Source organism: Rousettus aegyptiacus, unplaced genomic scaffold (genome assembly GCF_014176215.1).
Source record: "Rousettus aegyptiacus isolate mRouAeg1 unplaced genomic scaffold, mRouAeg1.p scaffold_m13_p_14, whole genome shotgun sequence".
Classification (NCBI taxonomy): Eukaryota; Metazoa; Chordata; class Mammalia; order Chiroptera; family Pteropodidae; genus Rousettus; species Rousettus aegyptiacus.
In genome coordinates, this window is record NW_023416289.1 from 8,163,037 (window position 1) to 8,189,803 (window position 26,767).

General features: G+C 60.1%; 2 protein-coding genes across 15 annotated transcripts in view; one reads left to right on the forward strand and one right to left on the reverse strand.

Moving 5' to 3' along the window:
• The first annotated feature begins 243 nt into the window (after positions 1–243).
• KATNB1 (katanin regulatory subunit B1) lies at positions 244–19,928 on the forward strand. 7 transcript variants are annotated; one of them, XM_036231315.1, is made up of 20 exons: positions 244–263; positions 1,921–2,226; positions 6,067–6,197; positions 9,034–9,151; positions 13,724–13,824; positions 14,149–14,190; positions 14,795–14,878; positions 15,097–15,212; positions 15,658–15,729; positions 15,891–16,041; positions 16,189–16,379; positions 16,499–16,629; positions 17,048–17,098; positions 17,749–17,816; positions 17,952–18,071; positions 18,162–18,311; positions 18,554–18,660; positions 18,741–18,815; positions 19,058–19,174; positions 19,491–19,928. In XM_036231315.1, exons 2-20 carry the CDS (start codon positions 2,187–2,189, stop codon positions 19,621–19,623), a joined length of 1,998 nt encoding a protein of 665 aa, XP_036087208.1. In that variant the 5' UTR covers positions 244–263; positions 1,921–2,186; the 3' UTR covers positions 19,624–19,928. The 7 variants fall into 7 exon arrangements, with proteins under 7 accessions (XP_036087208.1, XP_016006850.2, XP_016006868.2 ...); XM_016151364.2 differs by lacking the exon at positions 244–263 and adding an exon at positions 653–770; XM_016151382.2 differs by lacking the exon at positions 244–263 and adding an exon at positions 653–770 and having other exon boundaries at positions 18,584–18,660; positions 19,491–19,927.
• An 808-nt stretch (positions 19,929–20,736) lies between these two features.
• The window catches only part of KIFC3 (kinesin family member C3), a 34,495-nt gene continuing 28,464 nt past the window's right edge, over positions 20,737–26,767 (reverse strand). For 7 of the 8 annotated variants that reach the window (XM_036231313.1, XM_036231311.1, XM_016151292.2 and 4 more), the window contains 8 exons: positions 25,954–26,058; positions 24,577–24,707; positions 23,822–23,945; positions 23,479–23,608; positions 23,154–23,383; positions 22,745–22,879; positions 22,216–22,324; positions 20,737–21,413 (listed from right to left, as the gene is read on the reverse strand). In XM_036231313.1, the coding sequence (XP_036087206.1) occupies positions 21,388–21,413; positions 22,216–22,324; positions 22,745–22,879; positions 23,154–23,383; positions 23,479–23,608; positions 23,822–23,945; positions 24,577–24,707; positions 25,954–26,058 (990 nt within the window). In that variant the 3' untranslated portion in view covers positions 20,737–21,387. Of the gene's footprint in view, positions 21,414–21,598; positions 21,625–22,215; positions 22,325–22,744; positions 22,880–23,153; positions 23,384–23,478; positions 23,609–23,821; positions 23,946–24,576; positions 24,708–25,953; positions 26,059–26,767 lie in introns of all 8 variants that reach the window. The other variant, XM_036231312.1, reaches the window with a different exon arrangement.

Here is a 26,767-nt window from a genome sequence, read left to right on the forward strand (position 1 = left end):
CATCCATTCACCTAGACCTCGGACATTGGGGAAGCACTTCCGGGCTCCAGGCCTGACCCGACCCGGAATCAGTCTCCGTTTCCCTCGATGCCTTTAGTGGAGGAGGATTCAAGCTGGTGTTCCAGCCGAAGAAGGAAAGTTTTCAGAACACGGCGGTACCGACCACAAGTAAAGAAGTAGGAACCATGGCAAAACGCTAAGGACTCCTCCCCGCTTCGCCCGACTCCAAGATGGAAGGACCGCGGCTTCAGGCTGCTCCCGAGGTCTACTTCCCATTGGCTAGCTGGGAATTGGTTTTTCCAATAATGCGAACGCTGATTGGTCGAACCGGGCCAGTTGCTAAAGCGATTGGTGCAGATGTCATTGGAGGGCGTCTCGCAAATTTTTCAAACGCAAACCAGGTTTGAGAGAGAGAAGGAAAGGGAAAGTTTGAGGCGGAGGCGGGACCAAGGGAACGGCAGTCCGCATTGGTTCATTAGAGGCCTGGGGCGGTTCTTGAACTCCTTTTCCTCGTGATTAGTCCAATTCAGAAAAAGAGGGCGGGTACTTAAGAAAAGCGGCAGAAGCGACTGCTTCGATTGGCCAAACCCAGCGGGAGGTGGAGCGCCTGCAGCGGCTGATTGGTGCAGGAGGCGAGGGGGGCGGGGCCCAAAGCCGGAGGTTTTGTTGTGAGGGTCGGTTGTCAAGCAGCGGCCAATCAGGGCAGGGGATGGAGGCAAGTGGGGGTCGCCCCTGGAGCGGAGCCTCGGCCTCTGGACCCGCAGCTGCAGGTGGAGTGGGCGAGGGGGCAAGGAGGCGAGGGGATGATTCGCCCCGGACTGGGCGAAACCAGGTGGGGTCGGGCCGGGCTGCGGCAGAGAGGGCTCTAAGCGCGGGGAGGCTGGAGCCTGTGCCCCACAAGCTGAGAGAAATGGGAGGATCAGAGGAGGCCAAGGCACCAGGCTTAGCCTCTGGAGGGGCGGGACTGGCGTGGAGGCTGAGGGTAAAACCGGGGAGGCCGGAAGCAGAGCTGGGGGTCTGTGGGAGGATGGGTGATAAATAGGGACACAGGAAACAGTAGAGTGAATGAATGGGGGATACCGGTAGCAGAGGGGAAAGGAGAGCAAAGGGGGTCTGGTGAGGGAGGGGCCAGTTTAGGAAGCTCAGGAGACAAGATGTGCACCAATCGGGGACACAGGAAGCAGCGAGAAGGAGTAGTGAATGGAGGACTAGAGAGGCAGGACTGGGGAGCCCAGGAGAAAGGGGACGGAGAGGAGGGGTTCGTGGGAAAACATTTGGAGGAAGCGGGTAGGAGGCACCATAAGGTGGTCTTTTAGGGTCGAGGATTCTTACCGACTCACACCCACACTGGAGGCCTAGTTCCCAGAACTGTCCGTGGCAATTGCAGGGACCAGGAGTGGTTCCCTTGCTACAAACTGGGAGAGTGGGAGGGGGGTGGGAGGGGGTTGGATCCTCAAGGCCCTCTTTGAGATTCTTCCCAGAGGAAACTGTACTACCTGTCTCTGGGATGCCTCACATGGACCCCTAAGCTTAGCCTTGACTCCACCCCCTTACCATAAGTCGGACAAAACAATGACTCCCAGAAATTTTCTGAACTGCAGACATGTGCTCTTCCCCGCCCCACTGCGGCTGCTGAGCTTCATGCAGCCAGCCGCCTGGAACAGAGCCTCCTCCCATCATCCTGGCCACTGGGAGGACCTGCTTTTTCCCTGTGTTCCAAGTCACCCTGCTTGAGGTGCCCTCTCTTCAGATTCTCCAACCCAATTTGTAGTGTAGCTTCTGGCTCTAGTGGCTTTGGCAGGTCTCTGTCTTTATCAAGAGGCCTTGGTGATCCACGGAGTCGCAGTTCTGCAAAGCAGGGTCCCTCCGAGTCCCTGCTGAGTATTTCCTAAGGAGCCATCACCTCTGCTTGTGTTCTAGCCCAGTACTGAGCTGAGATGGCCCAAGCCTGACATTCCATGATCCAAGATCCCGAAAGGTGCATACAGGCTGCTGCTGTGACTGCTGTGGATGATTTAAAACTACGAGTCTGTCCAGAGCAGAGCCGGGTGACAAGGCATTCCCTCTGCCTGGATGTGTGGGAACTCCCTGCCAACTTGATTGGTGGATCTGGGGGGGATCTACCCCCACCCCTCAAGGAAAGCAATCTGTTGTGGGCGGAGCTTCAGGTGCCAGCTGGTTGAAGGATGGCCACCCCTGTAGTCACCAAGACGGCATGGAAGTTGCGTGAGTGGTTTTCTTTTTTTCTCTCTCACCCATTTACCCTGTTAGCTGTTTGTTGCTGGGTGGCCTGAACCCCCAGCTTTGTCTTCTATTCTTGGCATGGTGGGGAGACTCCCAGGCCTTGCAGTAAGGTAGACTAAGATGCAAATCATGACTTTGGCACTTCTTACCTGGGCGACACTGGTCAGGTGACTTAACCTCTCTGAGGTTTAGTTTCTGGTCTGTACAATGAGATAATCACACCTGCATTCTAGAGTTGCTGTAAGATTCAAGTGAGAAAATGAGTATCATAAGCACTTATTGCAGACTTTCCAGTTAGGCTGACAGGCGGCATGGGCTGAAAGCCCTGAAAGCTATTCCTGGAATTTTAAGACATCTCATAAAATCGAGCTTCCCCTGTCAGATGTGGGCATCTTGGGGGCGAGAGGGCAAGCAGAGGGGTGTCGACTGGGCTCTGGGATGGAGCACCACCCACCCCCACCACTACATAGTAGTCTGAACTCAGATCTGAGGACCTCTTTATACTCTTAAAAATTATTGAAGACCCCAAAGAATTTTTGTTTACGAGAGTTATATCTCTCATTATTAACCCTGTTAGAACTACAGAGACATATTAAAACACGAATAAACAAACATGTCATTAGTGATGATGTCATCACATGTCATGTATCTTCTGGAAAACTCTACTGTATTCTTGTGATCACACGAGAGCATAAAAGTCACATACCATCTTAGCATTATTATAAAATAATAATTATTCTCTTGGATTCCCACAAAAAAAAAAGGATCTCGAGGATCCCAAGGTTCCCCAGATCATATTTTGAGGACTGCTGCTCTATTCATTGGTGCCTCTGTGGGCTCAGCCCCACCTGTAATAACTGGTCGGCATAGATTTGGTGTGCCCAAACTGGTTGCCCTGTGCTATGAGCTGTCCCTGAGCTGTTTTCAGAAGCCGGGGCAAGCCTTCTCCGTATTTTAACTGTGGAAACTTGGGCAAAGCTCTTTGCTGTGTGCTTCGGTGTCCTCATCTGTAAAATGAGAGGTCTGGGCCATTTTCTAATTGCTTCTCAAAGCTTGAGGGTTCTAGGAGGATGCTGTTAAGGGCTCCCTTCAACAGCTGGTCTTTCCTAAGCAGAGAACCAGGCACTGGGGCAAAATAGACAAGGTCTCTGTGCAATGGGGTGCAGAGCCTGGAGAGAGCGACAGGCAGGAATTGGATGACCACACCCCTCTGTCTGTCCTTGTCGAATTCTAAGCTGGGATTCGTGCTTTGAATCAATTAACTAGGTGATGGAGGGTGGGGTAGGGAAGCGTGTGGACTGCCTGAACAGCATGTGCGAAGGCCCTGAGGCAAGAAGTCCTGTGCATTGGAAGGACTCAGATCATTGCAGCACAGCGCTGGGGAGAATGTGGTGCCGCAGAGGCTGATGAGGACGCCTGCCCTTCTGGGGTTTTAGTTTTATCTGAAAGGCAAGGCCGACCCGTGAAAGTGTTTTTAAGTGGGAGGTAACGTGATCAGTCTTGTTGGGCATCTGCTGACAGTTGCATGTGCACAGCCTTTTAGCTGTTTGAAGAGCCTAAGCCAAGACCTCTGGCTCCTTATGGCTCTAGAGTCTGGGAGGATCAGCAGGTGCTTGGCCAGCATGGGGTCATTGAAGCCTAGTTCTTTGCACCTTCCTTTTCAGATGCAGATCCTCAGCACCTCTGGCCAGGACGTTGTGTTCCCAGCTCTGGCTGGGACATGGGGCCCTGATTGTGCCCCCTGAGCTTGGGAAGTTGGCATGGACTCTGCCACAGGGCAGAGCAGCAGCTGCCAGTCCGGCCTGCTCATAGATGCTAGGAGGATCTTTATTCGTTTGCACGAAAATTCTGTACCCAGGCCTGGGCCATTGGTGGGTGCTGTCCTTCAGGCCAGAGGGGAGCTCTTGGGCCAGTGCCCTGTGCTGAGGCCTCCTTTGCCGGGTATCCATGATGTGTCTCCTGTCCCAGAAACCATCTGGTCACGCTGTAGTGTGAGGACAGGAATCTTCGCACTCTCCCTAACTGTCTCCCCAGTGCTAGGCCTGGACTAGGCACCCAGGAATCACATATATTATGAATAACGGCTGTCTCCTGGGAAGGGTAAGAGCCAGGACAGACACTCAGGCCTGGAGACTGGTCCTGGGTGTAGGGCGGTGTGTCTTCAAAACGGGAGAGGCCCCAAGGCTTGGGGACAGAATGCTCAGGAAGAAGATGTTTGGTCCTCTTTCTGGGTTGGGCAGTCCCTTTGGCCCTTGGAAGGTCTTGAGTAGACAGGTGTCTGTGGCCAGAGACCTAGGCATCTGTCGCCTACAGAGTCCAGAGGCTCTTTGGTTGAGATGCAGATTAGATTAGAGAGGGGCCTAGGTCCCTCGCATCCAGTGACATGGTCCTTGAAGCCCTGGCTGACGTTCTTGCTTACAGGGTACTCTCACCCAGGCTGGGACTGGGCACTGCCTGTGCCTAGCTCTGGCCTGGCCATGAGGTTGGGTGGCAACCCTAGGGTCAAGCCTGGGGCTGGGTCCCCGGGCAATTCTGCTAGCCCTTCTGAGCCAGGCTGCCAAACATGCAGCCTTCCTGGGCCCAGTTCCCCAACCTCCCTGCAATCTGAAGCCCACACCACAGAGACCCCCAGGCAGGGAGGAGGTCACAACCCACGCCAGCCTCCCAGTTGCCTCCCAGTTGCCTCAGGGTATTGGCACGGTGTGGTTTTCCTTCTGTCTGGGGACGCCTGTCTCGTCTCCACCTTGTCCCCAGGAGGGACTCACTCAGGGATGGGCTTGGAGGCCTGGGCTGCCTCTCGGTTCCTTTCCTGTGTTTCATTCCCTTTGGAGCACTGATGATGCCCCCTGAGGCTTCTGTCTGCTGCCCCGACAGGTGCCCCAGCAGCACAAGCCAAGAGCCCTCATGGCTGCCCACAGTGACCTTACCTCCCAGTGTGCTTGGTCAGCCCTCACCCTCATCCCCTCACACCCAGACCTCTTGGTTGGCTGCCTCCTGCCCCCTCCTCACAAAGCCTACCCTCTTATGTCCACCTGGGGCCCCAGCGCCCACTCCCTCCATGGCAACGAGTCCTTAGCCTGCCTAACAACCACGGAGCTCCCACTCCCCACGTGGCAGCTCACAGCACGTTCCCACTGAGTCCTCAGCAACCCGATGAGCCAGGCACTGTTTTTATCCCCATTTGCCAGAGGAGGAACCCAGCCCTCAGAGAGGGTGAGTAACTTGTCTAAGGCCGTACATCCTGCATAACAGAGCTCAGACCAGACCCAGTTTCTGATTCTGAAGCTGTGGCCAAAGCTCTGGGTGGGCTCCCCTGGGGACAGCTTGGCTAGGGTTGACCTGAATGGCTCTTAACGTGTATTCCCCAAAGCAGGGTTTATGTGCGCAGCCAGTGGCAGCCATTTTTTATCTAATAATTGTTTTTGTTTTCTTTTTGTATCGTAGGAAAGGTATAAACATATCAAACTTGTCATTTCATAGGTATTATTGCTTACGAAACAGAGCCAAATAAAAATAGCGAGTCAGTTTTAAAAATTGAGCATGGTAAGTCAACAACATTACCAGTCAATGTGCAGAAAAAGGAAAAAAAATCATGAGGCCTTAGGGTGGGACAGGGATGACTGAAGTTGATAAAGTCATTTCTGTCTGGAGCCTAGGCTTCGCCTTGCCCGCAGGTGTCCAGAGGGATGTCTGGTGTGAAAGGGGCCCTGCCGAGGGGCTTTGGGCGTCAGAACTGGTGGCCAGGCAGGGCCAGGCCTGCCCCCCTCCACATGACTTGTCATGCCCCCTGACTGCCTTCTCCCCTTGCCCTTTCCCGTGTAGAGGAGATCGTCGCCCACGCCAGCAATGTGTCCTCACTGGTGCTGGGCAAGGGCTCCGGACGGCTGCTGGCGACAGGTGGGGATGACTGCCGTGTCAACCTGTGGTCCATCAACAAGCCCAACTGCATCATGGTGAGCCTTAGCCGACCAGCAGGGACAGGGCAAGGGATAGGAGGGGACATGGGGTGGAGTCGGCGATGGGAGCAGATGGCTTTGCAGGGACCCTGAACAAGGGCACCCAGCACAACATCCGAGTCTCCCCCAGCCGTCTGCCCAGGAAGGCCCAGGACAACCCCGGATGGCAGGGGCAGTGGCCAGCCCTCAGGCATGGCAGCCTCACCTGGCTGTGGGACAGCGCTCCAGGGATCCGGCATGAGAAGGCTAAAATGAGCTCACAGACCCAAGTTTGGGCCTCGCCTGCCCACAGCCCATCCGCCTGCCCATCAGCTATCCGTGGGGGTGACTGATTCGTTCCCTTTCAGGGTGCCTGGCTGGAGTTGGGTAGAGAGCTGGTTCTTTAATAGCACTTGATCTGGTTACGCAACTACATTTAATGCCCAAAACTGTTTTCTAAAACAGGAAAGCATAAAGGAGGAAAAAATTCAAAAATGGATTATATGCAGTTTCATTATCCAGAGACCACCACAGCTGGTATTTTGTTCTGTGCCCTTCTAGATGCCGATATAGGTACATATACATGCACATACTTGTGTGCGTGCAAGCTTGTGCGTGTATGTACACATACACTTGTACAAACACACATGCATGTGCACACATGGAAATATATAACAACATATTTCCAGAATGCTGTCTCTTCTGTGGCCTGGGTTTTAAAATAGCAATATGTGAGCATTTTTTCATGTCAACAGATATCCTTTTAGGATGTGATTTTTAATGGCTTGATGGTATGCTGTCATGGGGATAAACTGGAATTATCTGAGCCCTGCCCTATTCCCAGCATGGAGGTCATCTGCAGTGTTCTGGCTCTGCTCGGCCGGGAGATGTATGTCCTCATCTGCCTAAATCTTTGAGCAGGTCTGTGATCCTTGCATTAAATCCAAGGGTGTGCACTTTTTAGAAAGCTTTCAAGCGAATTGCCAAATCACCTTCCAGAAATCAATTTACATTCCCACCAGCAGCACAGAACCTTGCTCTTCCCCCAACAGCCTTGCAGCACAGGGTAGCATCATGCTTTTGACTCTTGGCCGAATGAAGATGAAGATGAAAGGGGAGGGAGGTAGTATTTATTAGTAGAGACTCAGTCACCTCCATGATTTTGGGAAACTCAGTGGAGAGCTGAGATCTGAAAAAGAATCATTAAGGACTCACAAAGAATGGACCTGAAGTGACCTCAGACTCTCATCTCTAGAGAAACACAGTGGACAGTTTGGGCTCTGGCCTCCAGACTTAGCTTCTCAGACCAGGTGCAGCCCCCAGATCCCCCGCAGGGCTCAGCCCCTGCCTCCCTCTCTCCCCCGACTCCCACCGGCCAGGCCTTTCAGGGCCTGAAATTTGCCACGTTCTTTCTCACATTAGTTTTACGCACGTGCTCTACTCCCTCTGCAGGCAGTCCAGTCCCCTCTGTTTCTGTGCATTTTTGAGTCTAGATGAGCTCACGTAGTTCAATAGCCAAATGATACGCGGTAAACAGTGAGACATCTTTCTCCCTCCCCTGACTTCCACTTCCCTCCCTGGACACAGTCACAGCTCCCGATTCCTCTGCATCCTTCCAGAATTACTTTATGCATTTGAGAGCAAATGTGCATGTCTGTTCCCCTCCCCCTGCTTTTTTACACAAATGGTGTCTAACTACACACACTGTCTCCATCTTTTTTTCACCTGAAAGTATCATGGAGGGTAGTCTTTATTATATGCAGAGGGTTGCCTCATGTGTTTTAATGGCCGAATGAATAGCGGTCCCTTATACAGGTGACCTTGTAAGTGACCACATTTATCTAACCAGTTTTCTGTGATGGGCATCTGTATTGTTTCAAGTCTTTTGTCCAAAAGATTCCTTGCAGTGAGAACCCTTGGGTGTGTGTTGTTGCACACGTGTCTGAGCGTGTGCAGGGCAAGCTCCCAGAGGCACAGTTGCTGGAGTGCAGGAATGTACATTTCTAAATGTGGGTAGATGATGCCCAGTTACCTTCCATGGAGTTGGTGCCCACTTAGACTCCTGCTGGTGATGCGTGGGAGTAAGACAGACTGCTTACAGCTGTCTGGCCTCGGGATGCTTCTGAGGAGCAGTTTTTCCCTACGGTCCCCAACCCCCGTGGGGAACGTTGTCTTAGCAAACACTGATGGAGGCACCACTGTGCTTTGGGTTGGCCAGCACTAGGCGAGGAGTGACAGACACCACGGATTGCAGATTCCAGCCTCTTTCCAGAAAGCTGGGAATGCCAGCATCTCTTGCTCATCCCTCCTGGGCCCAGCCCGGCCTGGCTCCAGCCAGCTCTGAGTTGGGTGAGAGTGATGTTTTGCATCAGAGTCACTCCCAGACCCTCGGGTGTGGAGAGCCCCTTCCTGGGAGCATGGCTGGGTCCTCCAGCAGCGGCAGCCCCCAGGGGCGAGGGGTGGGCCGCCGACAAGCCAGGCCCAGTTCTGCCATGGTCCCCTCGAGGGGCTTGGAGATGGGAGCGGAGCCTAGGTAGGCAGTGGTTTGGACTCAGGACTGAAGGGTCAGGTGCTCCCCTCCGAGGGGCTCAGGGCCATTTCCGTAGGTGACATCCGTGTCAGGAGCACAGCGGGCGGTGGGAGGGCGTGCAGCATGCCCGGGGTCTGGCTCACTTTTAGCCCTGGCCGCGGAGGCTGAGAGAAGCAGCTGCTCAGCTGTGCGTGCGGGAGCCTGGGAGTGGCCCCGCTGCTTGGGCCGCTTCTCTGTGACGCACTTCCTGGGGCCCCAGAATTTGAGGCAGCAGCTGAGGGTCTGTCCACACAGTGTGCTAAAGCTGCCACCCCCTCTCCACAGAGCCTGACAGGTCACACGTCCCCAGTGGAGAGTGTCCGCCTCAACACCCCCGAGGAGCTCATCGTGGCCGGCTCCCAGTCGGGCTCCATCCGCGTCTGGGACCTGGAAGCTGCCAAAAGTAGGCATTCGCGCTCGTCTTCCCTGCGGCGCTGCTGCCTCGGGCTCTTCTGTCCAGCCACTTCCTCCAGGAAGCCTGCCCTGACCAGGCAGGGTGCTTTCCCCCTGGAGCACTGGCCGGACAGTGTGACGACCTCCAGCACACTGGCGCAGTGACATGCACTGCTGTCCCTGGGCGCTGGCACCGAGGAGGTGCCCAGTGAATGTGTGAATGGACAGCTGTGTGGACGGATGTCTGTGTGGACCCAGGACCTGGAAGGACGTCGAGTGCCACTAGGGGCCACGCAGGACACGTAAACGAGTGATGTGCAGGGCGGACTGGGGCCTGTGCGCCCCGACTCAGGCGGCCCGCGCCCCACTCTGGCTGTTGCCCGCAGGAGCGGGGCCGGGTGGCCAGGCCTGTGCCCTTCTCCCTTGTTTTAATTTGTTTTTCATCTTTATAGAGGTTTTCACATAGTTTAAAAAGTCAAGTCCGGGTGGTTCTACAAATACTCACAATGGAGAGAGGAAGACTTTCTGCTCCTTCCCGTTCTCCAGAGGCCTCTGTCCTCTCGCCTGGTGGCCCGCCGACCACCACTTTTCTAAATGACAGGGCGACCCTGCAGTTTCTTTTGAAAAACATTTTGTACGTATTACAGATATTATCCAGGGCTGATTATATTTCTTTTTACAATTTTATTTCCCTGGTGTTAATACTCGTTCTTTTTTTCATCTACCTGTTGTCTCCGTCTTTGTTTCTAATTTACCCCCCAGTTCTCTGCCAGAAGCATAAGCCTCCTCCCTCCAGCCCATCCCGTATTGAGTCGTCCCTTCTCAGGGCCTCTGTCCCCCAGGCGCCTGCAGCCCAGCTGTCATCCTGGGCCCTCCGCCGCCGCCCCAGTCCCACGTTGTCGCCTGTCTTGGTTTTCTCCCTCGTTTTGACAGGCACGTTCGTTCTCAGCTTACTTAGAAAGGGTGCACGACAGGCACAGTTTTAGAGACCTTCCATGACTGAAGATGACTTAATTCTACCTTCATCCTGTTTTTCAGGAATTCAAATGTAGAATTCTAGGTTGCAGACACTTTTCCCTCAGAGTTTTGCAGGTCGGCGCCACTGCGTTTTGGCTCCCAGGGCCGCCGCTGGGAGACCAGGGCCGCCTCCTCCCGGGTCCCCCGTGTGGGGCCTGCTGCCCTCCTCCCTCTGCCTCTCTCTCTGCAGGCTGTACGATGTTTGTCCCAGTGCCCTGCACGCGCACAGCGATGGACCTTGGTGGGTCAGTATTTCTCTCTCTGCCGGATCCCTGCTGAGTTCTGTCAGTCTGTAAACTCGAGCCCGCAGTCCTGGGCCGAGTGGGCGGTCTCGGCTTCCCGGAACGGGGGCTGCCACACGGCGGTGTGGGTGCTGGCCGCTCTACGGACTTTTCACAAGAAGCTGGGAATCTGGAAATTTAAGTGGAAGCCCCCCACTTCTGAATATTGACAGCTAAGGTGACGTTTTTTCAGAGCACTGTGCAAGCCAACGCTGAGAGGTCCAAGCGAATGAAACCTGTTTGCTCACTGCTCGTTGCCAGCCTCTAGCCTGGACCGTCCAGCATGCCACGCGGGAGGCCATCGCTGCCCGAAGGACAAGAGAAGACACGGCGACATGGATTTCATCAGGGCCACTTTGCCCAGCAGAGAGCCTGGCTGGGACTTACAGGTTCTTCGGGGCCTCTCCTGTGGTGCGTGCCCTGTCTCTGGCGGCCGTCGGCCACGTGTGCCCAGTGGCCAGGTTCACTCTGCCCACGAGCAATGGTCTTGTGTAGGTGGCCCTCAAGAAAGATGGTATAGGCCTCTTGGGTGATGCTCGCCACCCCCGGGATCTCTTAGCTAACAGACGGGGCTCAGCACGCGGTCCTGCTGCCTGGCTGTGGCTCGGCGTCTGTTCCGTGGCATCACTGGACTCGAGGGGCCTGGGCAGGACAAGCCAGGTTGGCTGGGCTCCAGCTGAGAAAGCAGAAAGGCTCGGGCAGAAGGTGGGTCACTTCCTGGGAAGCCTCTGCCCGGACCCGAATCCCAGCGGACGGTACCATTCAGCGTGGAGCAAGGGAGAAAGAAGACCAGGCTGCCAGGCGTTCTCAGCCACCGCTGTTCCACGTGTAAGGGAAACGTGCGACTTCCTGGAAGTGGGCAAGGGATGAAAACTGAAGACCTCTGTGCTGGACCCCCACGGTTGACTGCTTTCAGGGAGCTTGTTAGCAATGCACGGCTCAGACCCCGCCCCCAGGATACGTGACTCAGAAGCAGGGCGGGCCCAGAACCTGGCATTCAGTAAGCTGCCAGGTGATTCTGACGCAGATCCAGGTTGACAGAGCCCCTTACTTGTTGGATGGGCATACTTGGGCCCAGAGAAGACACCGAGCTTGGTAAAGACCCTGTAGCCAAGTAGCTGCTCGGCCGGGAGGGCTCAGAGGTTCCCAAATGGGGCACACACACCCCAGAGGCCCTCTGCTCTGCTGCTCCCAGGTCCTGTGACCGAGGCCTTCCAAGGCCTTCCGAGGGCCCTCCTGGGACAGAAGAGCAAAGGCAGAAGTCAAGCCTGAAGAATGTGGTCCCGCCTGCTCTCCGCGGCACAGCCAGAGGGCGAGGGCAGGGCAGCCTGCGCCTAGTGAAGCCAGCCCACGCAGGGCGGGACTCCGCGCATCCTCCCGGGCGGGGTAAGGTTGTGGAAACCTTGCTGTGGGACGCAGAGTGAGCTAGCTGAAGCAGAAGCCAGCATGAGCCTACTCCCTCCAGTTCCTGGAGTGGGCAGCACATGCCCGAGGCCTCCTTGACCAGAAAGGCAATGCTGAGACCCCAGTGGCATGTCTGGTGACATGTGACAACTACAGATAGTGACAAAGGGCAGCTGCTCAGGTTTTGGTGTGATCGAGTTACTCTGTGGACAGACGTGGCAGGTGCCTGTCACACTCCGTGAAGGATGTAAAGGCAGTTTGGTCCCAGCTCAGTGCCCCGCAGGGCCTGTGCAGAGGGGCCCCTAGTGGGGTGGGCTTTGTCCTCAGGGCAGATGGCAACCAGCGTGGCTCACTCTTATCCTGCTCTCTGCTGTACCCGGCCTGTCCTAGGAGTTTTAGACAAATGCGACCTGGTAGGGGGCCACACAGTAAAGCAGGCTGCTCGAGAGTCAGATGGCTGGTTTAAATTCTGGCTCTGCATCCTGCTGGCCAGCCCAAAGTGGGCTGCTTCCCCCTCTACGCCTCAGGCCTTTGCCCACCGCCTGGTGGTGTTGGGGGCTGGGAGAGACTCATGCTTGGAAATCACTCAGCCTGTTCTGGGAACACCGGAAGTGCTCAGCAGATATCCCAGGACGAGGGAGGGGCCTGAAAGGCTGTGGCACTGAGTGGCGGGTCATCGGTGGGGCCAGAAGACACAGAACCAGGACTCGTGTTCGGAGGCCTGAGGAGGAGAGAAGGGCCAGCACGGGAGACACAGAGAAGAGGATGAAGGCAGGCCTTATGCAGGGAGAAATGACGATGAGAGTTATTATAACTGGCATTTATGGAGCACCTACCGCGTGTCAGGCCCATGCTAAGAACCTTATGTCCGTTTTGTTACATAATTCTGACCGTAACCCAGTATGAGAGAGAGAGGGTGTGGGATTGCCCACGGTCACACAGCAAGCAGGGAATAGAGCCAAGACTGCTCCCAGTTCTGTCTGCTGCCAGAGCCCTGGACCTGGACCTGGACCTGAGGGATGCAGGCAGTACACCAGAGAGTTTGTTTAATTCACCAGTGCTTAGAGCTCGACTCTTTTCTCCCTAAAGCATTGCATCTAGAGTTTGCTTGAACACCTCCTTCAACAGAGCGCTCACTACCCTTTACAAGACACGCTGTTTTTGCTCAAACCTGAGGATGGCCGGACTCCTGTCCCACTTGGCCCCAGCACTCATGGGGTGATCAGTTTCATTCACACAGTGGAATTATAAATCTTAAAAAGCAAGACACATGAAGCCAGAGAGAAGAGGCAAATTTGAGGGGCACCAGAGACAGGAACACAGTTTGCCTGCGGGCCAGGCTGGGTCAGGCCGTGGAGCTGCCTGCAAGACCTCGTAAGATGGGAGACATCGTTTCCGGGGCAACAGGAGGCGATTCACACCCCGTCCCGGAGGGTTCCAAGGCCTCAGTCATTGACCTGTGTTCTCTTGGCTCTCACAGCTTATCCTCACATCCACCTTCAGGAGCCCTGGGACAGAGGGCTGGTGTGAGCACCAGGGCCACCCCGGGCCTGCCCTCCGCCTGCCCTCGGTGGGGACTTCGCCCACCTCTTCCCTCTGCCTGACTTCCCTCATCCTTCCCTCTTGCAAGAACATACGGGGATGAGTCCAAAGGCACAGGCTGGGGGGAGTATGCGGTACATTTTCAGGTAATAACAGAGAAGAAAAGTAGATTAGTTGTTAGGGTGGTAGGACCCTGGCTGATTCCCCCCCCCCCCCATTTCTAAAATCTGTTGTCACCGTTCGGTTAACGTTAAGGCCCACGCACGGCGGACACGGCAGCCCTCCGTCCCCGGGAGCCGCCTTGTTTGCCTCTCCCGCCAGCGTCTGTTTCCTTTTAGTTCTTCGCACACTCGTGGGGCACAAAGCCAACATCTGCAGCCTGGATTTCCACCCATACGGCGAGTTCGTGGCCTCAGGGTCTCAGGACACGAACATCAAGGTGAGACCCCGCACTGGGCCCCGCGTCTCCCGCTGGCCTGGCAGTGGGACCGGGCCGTGTGTCCGGCCCGAGAGGGTGGGGGTGTCGTCCCTCTCTGCAGCAGCAGCACTTCTGCTTAAAATTCCCAGCTTTAATGAGTCGTCTCTGGACCCCTGTCATTTGGGGTGTAATGACCTGGAGGTGCCCAGAGCCCTTCTCTGCTCACAGCCACACACTGTCCTCCAACCCGGGCCCCAGGATGGCCCAGGGTCCAGGCCTCCCCAGCCCCAGCCACCTTTGGTGGTGACCTGCTCTGACTCTGCCCCTCTGCTCCTCTCCCCACAGCTCTGGGACATCAGGAGGAAAGGCTGCGTCTTCCGATACAGGGTAAGGAAGGCACCCTCTGCTGGTCACCACGCAGGCCTGGAGCATGGGTGGTTCCCAGGCCGGCAGGGGCAGGAGGGGACTGCTGGCCAGCACGGTGAGAACATGAAAGTCCCAGCAAGAAACATGAGTCCGGAGCAGAGCAGGGGTGCCTTGGGCGGCCCGCCTGGACCCCCGCCGTCCGTGAGTCCCGTCAGGGCTGCGCTTTCCACGCTCCTCCGTGCTCTGGTGTTACAGGCGGCTAACAAGTGTCACCAGGCGAAGGGGCTCCTGTTTAGAAGAGTTCGAAGCCCTGCGTTTAACAAAGGATTATTTTTAGAGGATTTTAGACCCGTTGACATTAAGACAGGACATTTAACGCTCCAAAAAGAGGCCGCGCGTACGTTGCTTCCCAAACCGTACGACCACGCAGCCCTTGTCCCCTGGGGGCCCGCGGCCCGTGCGGAGGAGTGTTTCCCCCGCGGCATCTCCGGCCCGTCTGACCCCTCATCGCCAGCTGCCCTGGGAGCACTGCTTGTCGCGGGCAGAAATGGGGTGGGCTGGAGGGGAGGGAAGCCCCCTGGGCCCAGGCCCCTCGGGTGAGCCCGGTGCTCTGTCCGCTCCTCAGGGGCACAGCCAGGCCGTGCGGTGTCTCCGGTTCAGCCCCGACGGGAAGTGGTTGGCATCAGCTGCAGATGACCACACGGTGAAGGTAGCTCCCGGCCTGACCTGGGCCCGGGACTGAGGACTGGCGTCTGCCGATCACACTCGGGCTGCGTCCTCAGCTCCCTCCTCACTGGGGTTGCATGTCCCAAGCCTGTCCCGAAGGGAAGGTGGTGGGCGTGTGGAGGAAGAGCTCAGGCCAGAGTAGAGGGAGAGCGGGAGCCGCGGCACCCAGCCGGGTCCTGACCTCCCCCTCGCCCCGCCCAGCTCTGGGATCTGACTGCTGGCAAGATGATGTCCGAGTTCCCTGGCCACACGGGGCCTGTCAACGTGGTGGAGTTTCACCCCAACGAGTACCTCCTGGCTTCTGGCAGCTCCGACAGGTGAGGAGGAGAAGCAGGGCCTGTCGCCTGTGACTGCCATCCCTCGCATCTTTCCTCCGAGCATGTGTGTATCTGACCTGAGTCTGTCCGTCTGTTCCGGGGTGTCATATGCCTGACGAGCCTACATAGATGGAGTTAACTGCCAGCCAGGCTACGATGGCACCCTGGTCCCTTCTCTCCCCTGACTCTGGTTCCCAGCCCCAGTGTCTGGGCCTTCGAGGGCATGTCCAGATCCAAGGCCCATGTTCACCTCCCACCCACGGAGTCCCCTCCCCTTGTCTGCCCAGGGCCAGCCCTTGGCCCCAGGTGTTGTCTTAGTGGCCCTGAGGGGTTAGGGGATGCGGAGAGGTGTCTGGAGAGATGTGGGTGGGCTGCCCAGCCATAGGCCTGTGTGGAGGCCGGGCGGGGGCCCTGGCCTCCCAGCACAGCTCGGCTGCCTTTGCAGGACCATCCGTTTCTGGGATCTGGAGAAATTCCAGGTGGTGAGCTGCATCGAAGGGGAGCCGGGGCCCGTCAGGTATGCAGGCCGCTGGGCGGTGGGCCGGGCCCTCCTCCCAGGCAGCGGGATGTGGACGCGGGTGGGCTTTTCCCAGCTCTACTTCCCCTCCCTCCTGTCCTGGGCTCCCCACAGCCTCCCTGGGTTTCTTGGGACCCACGACCCACTCTCGCCTGGCCCAGGAGCGTCCTCTTCAACCCCGATGGCTGCTGCCTGTACAGCGGCTGCCAGGACTCGCTGCGCGTCTACGGCTGGGAGCCCGAGCGCTGCTTTGACGTGGTCCTCGTCAACTGGGGCAAGGTGGCTGACCTCGCCATCTGCAACGACCAGCTGGTGAGAGCGCCACCGCCCACCCTCCCACCGGGCCGCCCACCCTCCTCCACCCCAGGCCCCAGTCCCACCGGCTCCGCGGGATCCCGCCCACTGCCACCCCAGCCGCTGCCGCGAAGGGTCCGGCCCCAGCTCTGCCACTTCCTCCAGATAGGCGTGGCCTTCTCCCAGAGCAACGTCTCCTCTTATGTGGTGGACCTGACTCGAGTCACCAGGACAGGCGCGGTGGCCCAGGACCCCGTGCAGGACAGCCGGCCCCTGGCACAGCAGCCGCCTCCCCCCAGCGCCCCACTTCGGCGCATCTACGAGAGGCCCAGCACAACCTGCAGCAAGCCTCAGAGGTGGGCCGGGGCCTCAGAGGGTGCTGGGCGGTGCAGGAGGGGGGCCTAGCCCCCCGTGGAGGCATTGGGGGGCTCAGCCCGGCCTCACCGGGCACCGGCCTCCTTTCGGCTGCCCCCAGGGTGAAGCAGAACTCGGAGAGCGAGCGCCGCAGCCCCAGCAGCGAAGACGACCGGGACGAGCGGGAGTCGCGGGCCGAGATCCAGAACGCCGAGGACTACAACGAGATCTTCCAGCCCAAGAACAGCATCAGTGAGCCCTGGCTCCTGCCCCTGCGGGCCCCAGCGTGCCCACCTGTGAGATGGAGGCAGGCAGTCCTTGCTGGGGGCGGGGTCCATGTCACTCTCTTGGCTTCGTTCCTAACCTGCACCGGGCCAGGCTCTTCCCAGGTCCTCTAGGCCCCAGCAGGGAGCCCAGCAGCCGGCTACTCGGCGCCCTGCCAGCCCTAAGCAAAGAAGGGCCCACAGGGGCAAGAGAGTGGGAAGGGGCAGGCCCGAGGGTTCATGGGGCTGGGACAGGGTCACAGGTCTGCAACTGCGTGCCTGGGAATGACCTTCCATCTCCCTGCATCCTGACAGGGCCCTGGGTCCCAGGTCACCCCAGCCCTGGGGGCCCGGAGAGGGGCCCTGGGCTAGCCAACATGAGTCCCCAAACCCCTTCGCCTCTACAGGTCGGACACCACCCCGAAGGAGTGAGCCCTTCCCAGCACCCCCAGAGGACGGTGAGTCAGGAGGCAGAGCCTAGCCCCTCCGGGGTCCCAAGCTCCCCAGTTCTCTCCCTCTCCGAGACGCTGGCCTTAGCCTCTCTCCCACTGGGTCTTTTACCTCCATTTGCCCCAGAGCACCCACGACGTGCAGGGCCCAGGCTAGGCCTGGTGACTGAGTGTGAATAAGGCGGGCAGATGCTCCCGTTCAGGAGCCTACACCCTAGCGAGGAGGGCAAAAGGTAGACAGACAACCACACAGGTGGGTCTAGAAACGGGGCACACGCTGGGCAGGAAGGAGCCGGTCACGGTGAGAGGAGTTGCCTGGGCCTCCTGTAGACAGGGCCTCGTGACTCTTTACCCACTCACCACCGGCACCCCCAACACACACACGTTCCTAGTGCGGTGGCAGGTCACCACTCCCTGGAGCTGAGTCCCATCCACACATGGAGCTAGATGCCTGTTTTCTGCCAGACCTGGGGTTCAGTAGGTGGAAAGTAGGGGCCAGGCCCAGCCCTGCCTCAGGCCTCCCCAGGACCCACGCTGCCGATGCCTCCTTCGACTGCCTGCTGGCTCCTGCTCCATCTCCCTCAATTACAGATGCCGCCCAGAGTCCCGCCCAAGCCCTGCCGTCTTCTGACCCAAAGATCTTTTCCTTTTGCCTCCAGACATGGCCACAGCCAAGGAGGCAGCAAAGCCCAGCCCTGCCATGGACACACAGTTGCCGGTGCCAAACGTACGTCCGGGTGGAGGGGGCGTGGTGTGGGGCTTGGGGGGGCCGGAGTCCTAAACCAAGGTTGGGGGACCCCCATGCTGGGGGCAAAGAGGGAGGCCTCAGGATGGCCACCCACTGAGCTCCGAACCCCTCCAGCTCGAGGTCCTGCCCTGGCCCCAGGTCGTCACTTCCACCCCTGCACCCAAGGCCGAGCCCGCCATCATCCCTGCCACCCGCAACGAGCCCATCGGGCTGAAGGCCTCCGACTTCCTGCCTGTGAGTAGGGGCCCAGCCCAAGGGTGGGGCGGAGGTCTGTGAGGCCAGGGCAGAGCTTTGCTGCCAGCGTCTGGGCCCCTGTCCCACCAGGCCGTGAAGATCCCTCAGCAGACGGAGCTGGTGGACGAGGACGCCATGTCGCAGATCCGCAAAGGCCACGACACCATGTGCGTGGTGCTCACCAGCCGCCACAAGAACCTGGACTCCGTGCGGGCCGTGTGGACCACGGGTGACATCAAGGCAAGCACCTGCTCCTGCCCTGGGCTGAGGGCTGAACCGAGAGGGCCACGCGAGGGGTTAGGCGGTTCCCGGCTACGGCATGGCACCTTCACTTTGACTTTATCCTCAGCATCCCAAGCCACCGTTCATCGAGCCCTCCTTCACTGGCCTAGCCTTGCACTCATCATTCTAGGGGCAGTCTTAACACCCCACAACAACCCCGTCGTCATACCACACTCAGTCAGGGGCCACTCTGTCCCCAGTCCTCTCTGACAGGTGCTCTGTTTGCACAGACGTCAGTGGACTCAGCAGTGGCCATCAATGACCTGTCAGTGGTGGTGGATCTCCTTAACATCGTCAACCAGAAAGCGTAAGTGGCCACGGTGGGCGGAGCGGGCAGAGCGCGCGGGGCCGGGCGCTGAGGGCACTTGTCCCTGGCCCTCTGCCCAGCTCCCTGTGGAAGCTGGACCTGTGCACGACCGTCCTGCCGCAGATTGAGAAGCTTCTGCAGAGCAAGTATGAGAGGTGCGTGTGGGGAAGCCCTGCCTGCCTCGTAGCGGGGAGAGGAGGTGGCAGGGGGCTCCCGCAGGGACCACGGGCAAGACCCCCAGGGCCGGTGCCCACGCGAGGTGGCCGTGCAGCATTGCCGTCCCCTCCAAGTTCCAGAGAAGCCAGAGTGAGGCCAGCCGTGCTGCCTCTGCTCCTCTGTGTGCACCTTGCTGTTTGTCTTTCTGTCTGTGGCTACATCTGTCCGTCTGCCTCTGAAGTTATGTCCAGACAGGCTGCACCTCCCTGAAGCTGATCCTACAGCGGTTCCTGCCCCTGATCACTGACATCCTGGCGGCCCCGCCCTCTGTGGGTGTAGACATCAGCCGGGAGGAGAGGTGAGGTGCCAGGCGGCGTGCATGTGTCAGGGGCGGGGGTGCCACTCCAGGTGAGGGCGCACAGGCCTGGGCGCCAGCCCACTTGTCGACGGCCCTGCTGAAACAGCTTATGTAGGAGGTCACTGTGCTGGGGACAGAGTGCATGGTTCAGGGTATGGGGCTGGGGTGGCCAGAGCCTGGGTTCCTCTGTGGCCTTACTGTGCGCTGAGCCCCGGTGTGGCCCGGCATGGCTTGGAGGAGGGCCAGGAGTGGGCAGGACACGGAAGGCCCCAGGGTCGGGTGGTGGCCACCCCAAGCGCTGCCCTTCTGCCCTCAGGCTGCACAAGTGCCGGCTCTGCTACAAGCAGCTCAAGAGCATCAGTGGCCTCGTCAGGAGCAAGTCGGGCTTGAGCGGCCGCCATGGCAGTGCCTTCCGGGAGCTGCACCTGCTGATGGCCAGTCTGGACTGAGGAATCCAGTGGGTGGGGACACCTGGCAGCCCTTGGGGCCTGGCCTCAGCCCCTACACCTGTTCCCTGTGTGCCCACCAGCCCGCGAGCCTCTGCCCTCCCCCCACTGCTGCTCTGTGGCCATCCTGGAGGCGGCGGCGCTGGCCCACTGGCCACCTCCACAGCTCCGAACTCTCAGACAACTTCTCTCCAGCAACGGCCGCCCAGCTTTGCCCAACTCTTGCTTCTTGGGGCAGCGAACCAAGCCCTGGGGCTGCTGCTGTAATTTATAAGGCAAATTTTATTAAATTTGTAACTATTCCCTGGTTTCCTTGCCGGGAGGGGCATCCTCTGGCGGCGTGGCTCTGCCAGGCACAGGATTGCCTGCCTGGCCTCTTCACAAATGAGACCACCCTCTCCATTCCCAGAGGTGGTGCACCAGCCTGCATGGCCAGCAGGGGGCAGCAGAGTGCTGGGCCGGCAGGAAAGGGCCAGTTCCTGGCTGGGAAACAGGTGAGGGCTGGGCCCGCCATCCCCTCTGTCTCAGCCATGCCCCCAGCTGTCCTACGGACGCCTCCAACGCCTGTACACTGCAGGAAGCCAGGACCCCAGCCTCACAGACGTGGCCACCACTGGGCTGGGACAGGCCGCCCCGGCCCAGTGGGCCTCCTCTCCTGAAGCATCATCTGGCAGGTCCAGCCGCAGTCAGAGGGACGGCCCCACTGACACAGCCTCCCCCAAGGCTGAGACTGGGTACGGACCAACACAGCCGCCGTGCTGGGGTGGGGGGTGGCCTTGCACCGGAGGTCGAGGTCCTGTAGGCCCTGGGAGGAGGGCGGATTCACTCATGGGGACAAGGCCAGGGCCGCAGCCGTGGTCCTCCCAAGCCTTGGAGGAGGCTCCGTGTACATTTGTAAGGGGGAGGGAACAGCACTGGTCACGTGTCTGTCGGTAACGACCAGGGAAAGGGGGAGCGCGGGCCCTCCCTGTCGGGATGGTCAGGGGATGGTCAGAACCATCCCCTGGGCAGGTGGGGAGCCTGCGGGTGACCGACCAGCAGCGGGGAGCCGACGGCACGTGCCAGTGCCCTGCTCCCTGGCCGGGGGCTCACCAGACCAGTCTTTGCAGACTACACTTGTGTAAAAAGGCTTTTATTTTAATACATAAAAATGGCTAAGCTTCCAAAAGTTCTTAAATAGGATTTCAGAGGGAGGAAAATGCCAAGAGGCCAGGGAGCAAGGACAGCGCCTGGTGCCAGGCAGATGAGCAGCAGAATCCCCGCCCTCTGGCCTCCGGCCAGCTGCAGACAGCCCGGCCGTGCCAGGCGGGGCTGCGTTCTCGTGTACACCGACGAACACCACACATGCCTGGTGTGGGGGTTCCCCATGGAGGAGAGTGGGGTGCCCACCAACCGCCCCATTCCCACAGTTCCTGTGCCTTCCGGGGGCTCCCCGGCCACCCACAACAGAGGGCGCCCTGCAGACCAGGAGAGCTGGGCCAGCCCGGCAAGGGCCCCCCAACCACACACGGCCGCCCTCCCCACGAGGGCACACCCTGAAGGCCCGGGCCTGCCAGGCAGAGCAGGCCGTTCTCGCCCTTCCGGCCCATGCCATTTGTACCCAGAGCCACAGCCAAGAGACACCATTTCCTTCTGAGCGTGTTTCTCATCTCTGAGGAGAGACGGAGCCGAAAAGGAGCCTCACGTCCTGGGCTCCCCGCATGCAGCAGGCGCAGGCCGGTGAGGCCTCGGGACCCAGCCCCTGGCACCGCAGGGTGGACGCGTCCATCACACAGGCAATGGCCTCGACTTCCCTGTGGGGAGGGTGGGGCCGAGGAGAGCTCATCAGCCTCCATCGCAGGGCAGGAGGGAGGCAGGCAGAAGCGCGCAGACAGCAGGCGGCAGCAGGACAGACGCAGCCCTGAGCGGCAGGCCCCCCGCACAGCCCTCGACCCGCGGCGGCAGGTGGGCAGCCCTGGGCCACCGGCCCCACACTCACCTGGAGACTGCAGCCCCAGCCTCAGGCTGAAATCAAAGCAACGGGCATCTCACTGGTGGGCTTGCCTCGGGGCAAGGCCCCTGGGGCCCCTGCTGCCCCGACCCCTTGGGACTCTCAGCACTTCCAGGCCCTTCCGTGGGCGGGGCCAAGCAAGAGGCTGAAGCCTGAAGTCCAGTCCTATGGCCGGGCTCACTGCTCATCGGGGACATGGGGTGAGCCCTGCCCTTTCCACCCCCTGGAGCTGGGGCCCAGGGCTGGCAATGCCAGGCCTGCCTTGGAGGGCGTATCGCATGAGCCCGGCCGGTACAGCCTGGGAGACTCGCGTGCTTGTCCTCAAGTCAACAGCCGAGCTGGGAGCCCCAACACTACCCCCTCTCCAGGCGGCCTTCGATCGCCCATCTCTTATTTCCCACCCAGAAAATGGACCTAACACTGTCTGCCCCGAATGCTTCTCAGGACCAGAGAAGGTTGTGAAACAGGTTCTAGAGAAGTTTTAGAAACTATAAAAAAGGAAAGGGAAAAAAAAGCCCATCCAGGTGAGGGAGGCCCAGTGGCTGTGACCAACGTGTGGGGGAAGCTTCCCCACCCACCCACCTGCCCATTCCCTAAAGGCTCACCTGACGGCTGCAGCCTCCTCCGGATGGAGCCTGGCCGGCTAGTGATCCCAGAGCTGGGGGCCGAATGGGCTCGTGCCGAGGGCTGTGGCGTCTGGCAGGCTGGTTCCCACTGTGTGCAGGGGTGAGCAGGTGGGCTGGGGCCACGCTGGCCTGGTCCCCTACCCCCACACTGCCCTCCACTCCCCTCCCAGCCTCCCGGAACTGTTTCCTCATCTGTGAAATGGGTATGATGCCGACGCCCGACTTCAGGCAGTGTGAGAGTTGAACGAGACGGCACACATAAAGACGTGAGCTAGTTACCCCTGGGCACCCATGAGCCAGCCTGCAACCTGTCCACTCCCCAGCGGATGACCCCACGGGCACCTCTGAGGCGAGAAGTCATACGTGGACTAAAGAGGCTATTGGGTTTGGGTTCTGGCTCCAGGTCCAGCCTCTCTGGCATCTTCCCCTGCCCCCGACTCCAGGCTGTCCCCTGACTTGGTGTCTCTGACCCAGTGCCACCAGAGACAGGCCTGTGCTGTCCCCATACCTCCAGATGCTCCTGGCTGGACCAGGACACCAGCTCTGCCCTGCGGGACCCGGGGCCCAGCTCCACAGAGCGGACCCTCTCAGCGAACTTGAGGGAGTAGAGTGTCTCGCTGGTGTTCTTCTCCACGGGGGACACCTAGAGGACATGCAAGGGCTCGCTCTCCACCCAAGCCGGCCACCCCCACAGAACTGGAGGGGGCGGCATGCGCCCCTGGCCCTCACGGCCAGGTCTAGACGAAGCGAAGGAACTCATGAGGTGTACAGGGTGCACGTGGCCAGGCTGGCGGGGTGCTGGTCTCACTCTGGAGCCGCAGAGGACAGCTGGGGTACCCGGGAGGGGTCCCCGGGCTTGGTGCTGGCCTCGCCCACACACACTGAGGGCCACCGTCCGGCCCGCCTGCGACGCTCACCTGCACCACCATGAGGGTCTTGCTGTCCCCGCTGAGCGAGTCCTGAAGGAGGTAGGTGAGCTTGGAGTTGCGAAAGGGCACGTGGCCGTGGCGGGAGCGCAGAGCCGCGATGACGTCCCCCAGGGCCGACAGCGACTTGTTGATGTGCTGCGCCTCCCGCAGGCGGCTGCCCTCGGCCCCCGACTTGCCCACGCGCTCCGAGCCGGCCAGGTCCACCAAGTTCAGCTTCCCTGCGGGGAGGGTGCTGGGCAGGTCAAGGCCGCCCCAGAGGGGGCCGACGCCGGGGGGTGGTGCTCAGGCCGGGCCGCCTGTCGCCCTTGCTCACCCGTGGTGCGGAGGCCGGTGCTGCAGTCCACGCCTCGCACGGTGACGATGAGCAGGGCGTGGGAGCGGGAGCTGTGCTCGTTCAGGTTGGTGAACTCGGTCGTGCGGTTGGTGTGGCCGAACTCGAACACCTGGACGGGGGGCGCGGCAGAGGCACGGGGTCTGGAGCGAGGTCTGGGAGCCGCCCCGTCCCCGAGCACCCCCGTGAGGGGGTGTCGCCCTCTGCACTGTGCAGAGGAGGGATCTGAGGCCCAGACAGGGCCTGCGTCTGCCCGCGTGGCCTTCTCCAGGCAGCTCTCTGCTTGCGGGCAGGTCCCCCACCCTCCTGGCCCCCAGCCTCGCACCTTGTTGATGTCGTCCACGCTTTGCACCTGGAACTCCGTCAGCCCTGGCACGTACAGCTGCCCACTGCCGTCTGGGCACAGCCGGATCTCCAGTTTCTCCTGGGGCTCCTGCCCCAGCAGGTCCCTGGAGCCACAGGTGGAATACAGTCACCCCCTGCCCCCTCTGCCTCAGCTTGTACTGCACCTGCCCCGACCCCTCACACCTTCCTGGACCTGCAGGCTGAGCACCCGCTGCCCTCCGCCAGTTCCTCCCCTGCACTCGGTCTGCTGAAGAGAAACCGACCAGTCCTCAAAAGTCCTGGGGTGGTGCTACTGCCCCCAGGATACACTGGCCCCTGTGGGCAGGGCTCCCCAACCCGCCCACTCTCACTTAATCGCCACCTGCTACAGCCTGTGGGTAAGGTGAGGACACCTTGAGGGGAACAGGAGCATCTCGGTCTGGGGGTTCCAGGGAAGCTCACGGAGAGCCCTTCTCTTCCTGCCTGCTGGTCTGGGGGTGGGGGTGGCCTGGGACCGGCAGATACCCTGGGCCGAGTCCTAATATACAGCCTCCACGTCCTCTTCAAGGAGACCCCACTTCCCATCCCACACGGCCCCACATGGTCCTGAGGGCCACGAAGCTGCCTGGGAGGCCTGTGCCCACACCAAGGGCCTGGGCTGCCCACCCGGCAGCCTCGAGCCTGAAGGCCGCCCACCTCCGGGCCACCCACCCAACAGCCTCGAGCCTGAGGGCCGCCCCCCTCCGGGCCGCCCACCTGAGGACCTCGTTGTAGATCTCAGCCACGCTGACGGTGATGGTGTACTCCCAGTCGGACGCCTTCTCCTGCACCTCGGAGAAGAGCAGCTGCAGCGCCCGCTGGTTGATACCTGGGTTCTCGGGAGTCCCCTGCGGGCAGAAGGAAAGCCCCAGTGAGCTGGTCCTCTCCTCACCACAAGGGGTGCCTGTGGCTCCCGCCCCCTCCAGCTACCCCTTGCAGGCCAGCCTCCCTGCCCGAAGTTCCCGCCTGCATGCCGGTTTGCCCCCAGAATGCCCTCCACCAGCTGCAAGCAACTTCACCTCCCACTTTTAAATGGCACCACCCTGCCAGGCCTTCCCTGTGACTTAAAGCAGGGCACCCAGGTGAAATGCCTGGCAGGGAACTGCACACAGGGGCTGCTGAATACCAGATGCGGACCTGGCCCTAGTGGGCCACCTGAGAGGGGCACCGGGAACCTGGGATTTCCCTGCCACTGCCCATGGGGGGACCCAATGTCAGCAAGGCCACGAGCTGGGTTCTGTGGGGGGGGGGGCGGGGGCACAGGCAGAGCGTGTGCCCTGGGGCCCAACAGGCTGGCCTTTCTGCAAGGACATCTCCTCTGGGGCCTTGCTTCCCCTTTGACGGCACCTCCCACCCCCTCCCACTCTGCTGCTCAGGCCTCAAGTACGGCTACCAATGGCCGCCGCCTCACACGGTCCTCTCATCCACCTTGTCTGCACACCTGGACACCTGCCCGCCTCCTCTAGCTGCGGAACCTGCAGCGCCCACCCCCCCAAGAGCCAGGGAAAAGCTAACAGACCAAAGACACCCCAGGAACCAGGCTTCCATTTTCTCTACAGTCAAGATTCTTCCTCCTCTCAGTGACCCCATTTCCGGCCACACCTCATGGAGAGGGGACGGCCACCAACAGGGAGATAAAGCCCTGCCCTGGGAGCGGCAGGCAGGTAGGAGCTGGGCGCCTCACAGCTCCCAAGGGTCAGTCTCCCTCGCTCATTCATCCCGATGGAGCCCTGGGCCCGGCACGGGGCAGCCATGCAGCAGGAGCCCAAGACATGCATGTGGGTGATTCAGTGCGAGCCTGCCCTGGGACACCGTGTCGGTGGTCTGCCCTGGCCTCTGACCTCGGGTCGAGATCCTTCTGCTGCCCCCATGCTGTCAGCACACCTGCCCCTCCCCTTAGCCACGGGGAGCATCACAGGTGCGCTTGGGCAAGGTGTCCCATCTTCAGGCCTAGTGACTTGGGCTGTGCTCCCGGGGTGGTTATGAAAACCGAGGGAGGCAGAACCCTGAAACCAAGGAGAGGTGTCCCCATCGACGACACCGAGGGGGTGGTTCTTACCCCCTGAACACCTGCCGCACGCGGCGAGCACCCACCTCCATCGTGTATGTCTTGCCGGCGCCCGTCTGGCCATAGGCAAAGATGCAGACGTTGAAGCCGTCGATGCAGGACGTTATCAGGGCCTGAACCTCCTGGAACACCTGGGGAGAAGACGTGGGATGGAGGGCGTGGGGCCGCCAGGACTGCGGGGACCGGGGGCCCCCACCAGCTCCAAGCCCACCCGCCTCCCCCGATCACTCTCTTTCAGGAATGTTATAGCACAACTGGCTCACGGTGGAGGAACTGGTGACTAGTCAGGCACGTGCACGAGATATCAATGGCAGTGTGGCTGCCGAGACATGGAAGGGAAGACGGGGCAGCACTTACTGCCACCAAGACCTGAGGAAGAGGCCGCCCAGCCCTGCAGCTCAGGGCCCACCCGCACCCCCACCCAGATTGCCTTGTGCTTAAGGAGGGCACAGCAAAATGCAGGCAGAGGCCAGCACGCTCCTGGCACCTCCTCCACCTGCCGAGGACAGTGGCAAAGGAAAAGCCAGGCACGGAGGCCGCAGGGCACAAGCAAGACAGGCCTGGCAGGTTGGCCCTGGCAGCTGAGAGAGAAGAGCTGAAGCTGAGACCACACGGCTCTCACAGGCTGCAGAGGCTCGACTCGCGGCTGCCCAGGGTCACATGGGTAGGTGGGGCTGTGTGGGTGGGAGGGGGCATGTGTGGGTGGGGCTGTGAAGGTGGGCGGGGCCACGTGGTGGGTGGGGATGTGAAGGTGGGCGGGGCCACGTGGTGGGTGGGGCTGTGAAGGGTGGGAGGGGCACGAGGTGGGCGGAGCCACACGTGGGTGTGGGTGTGGGTGGG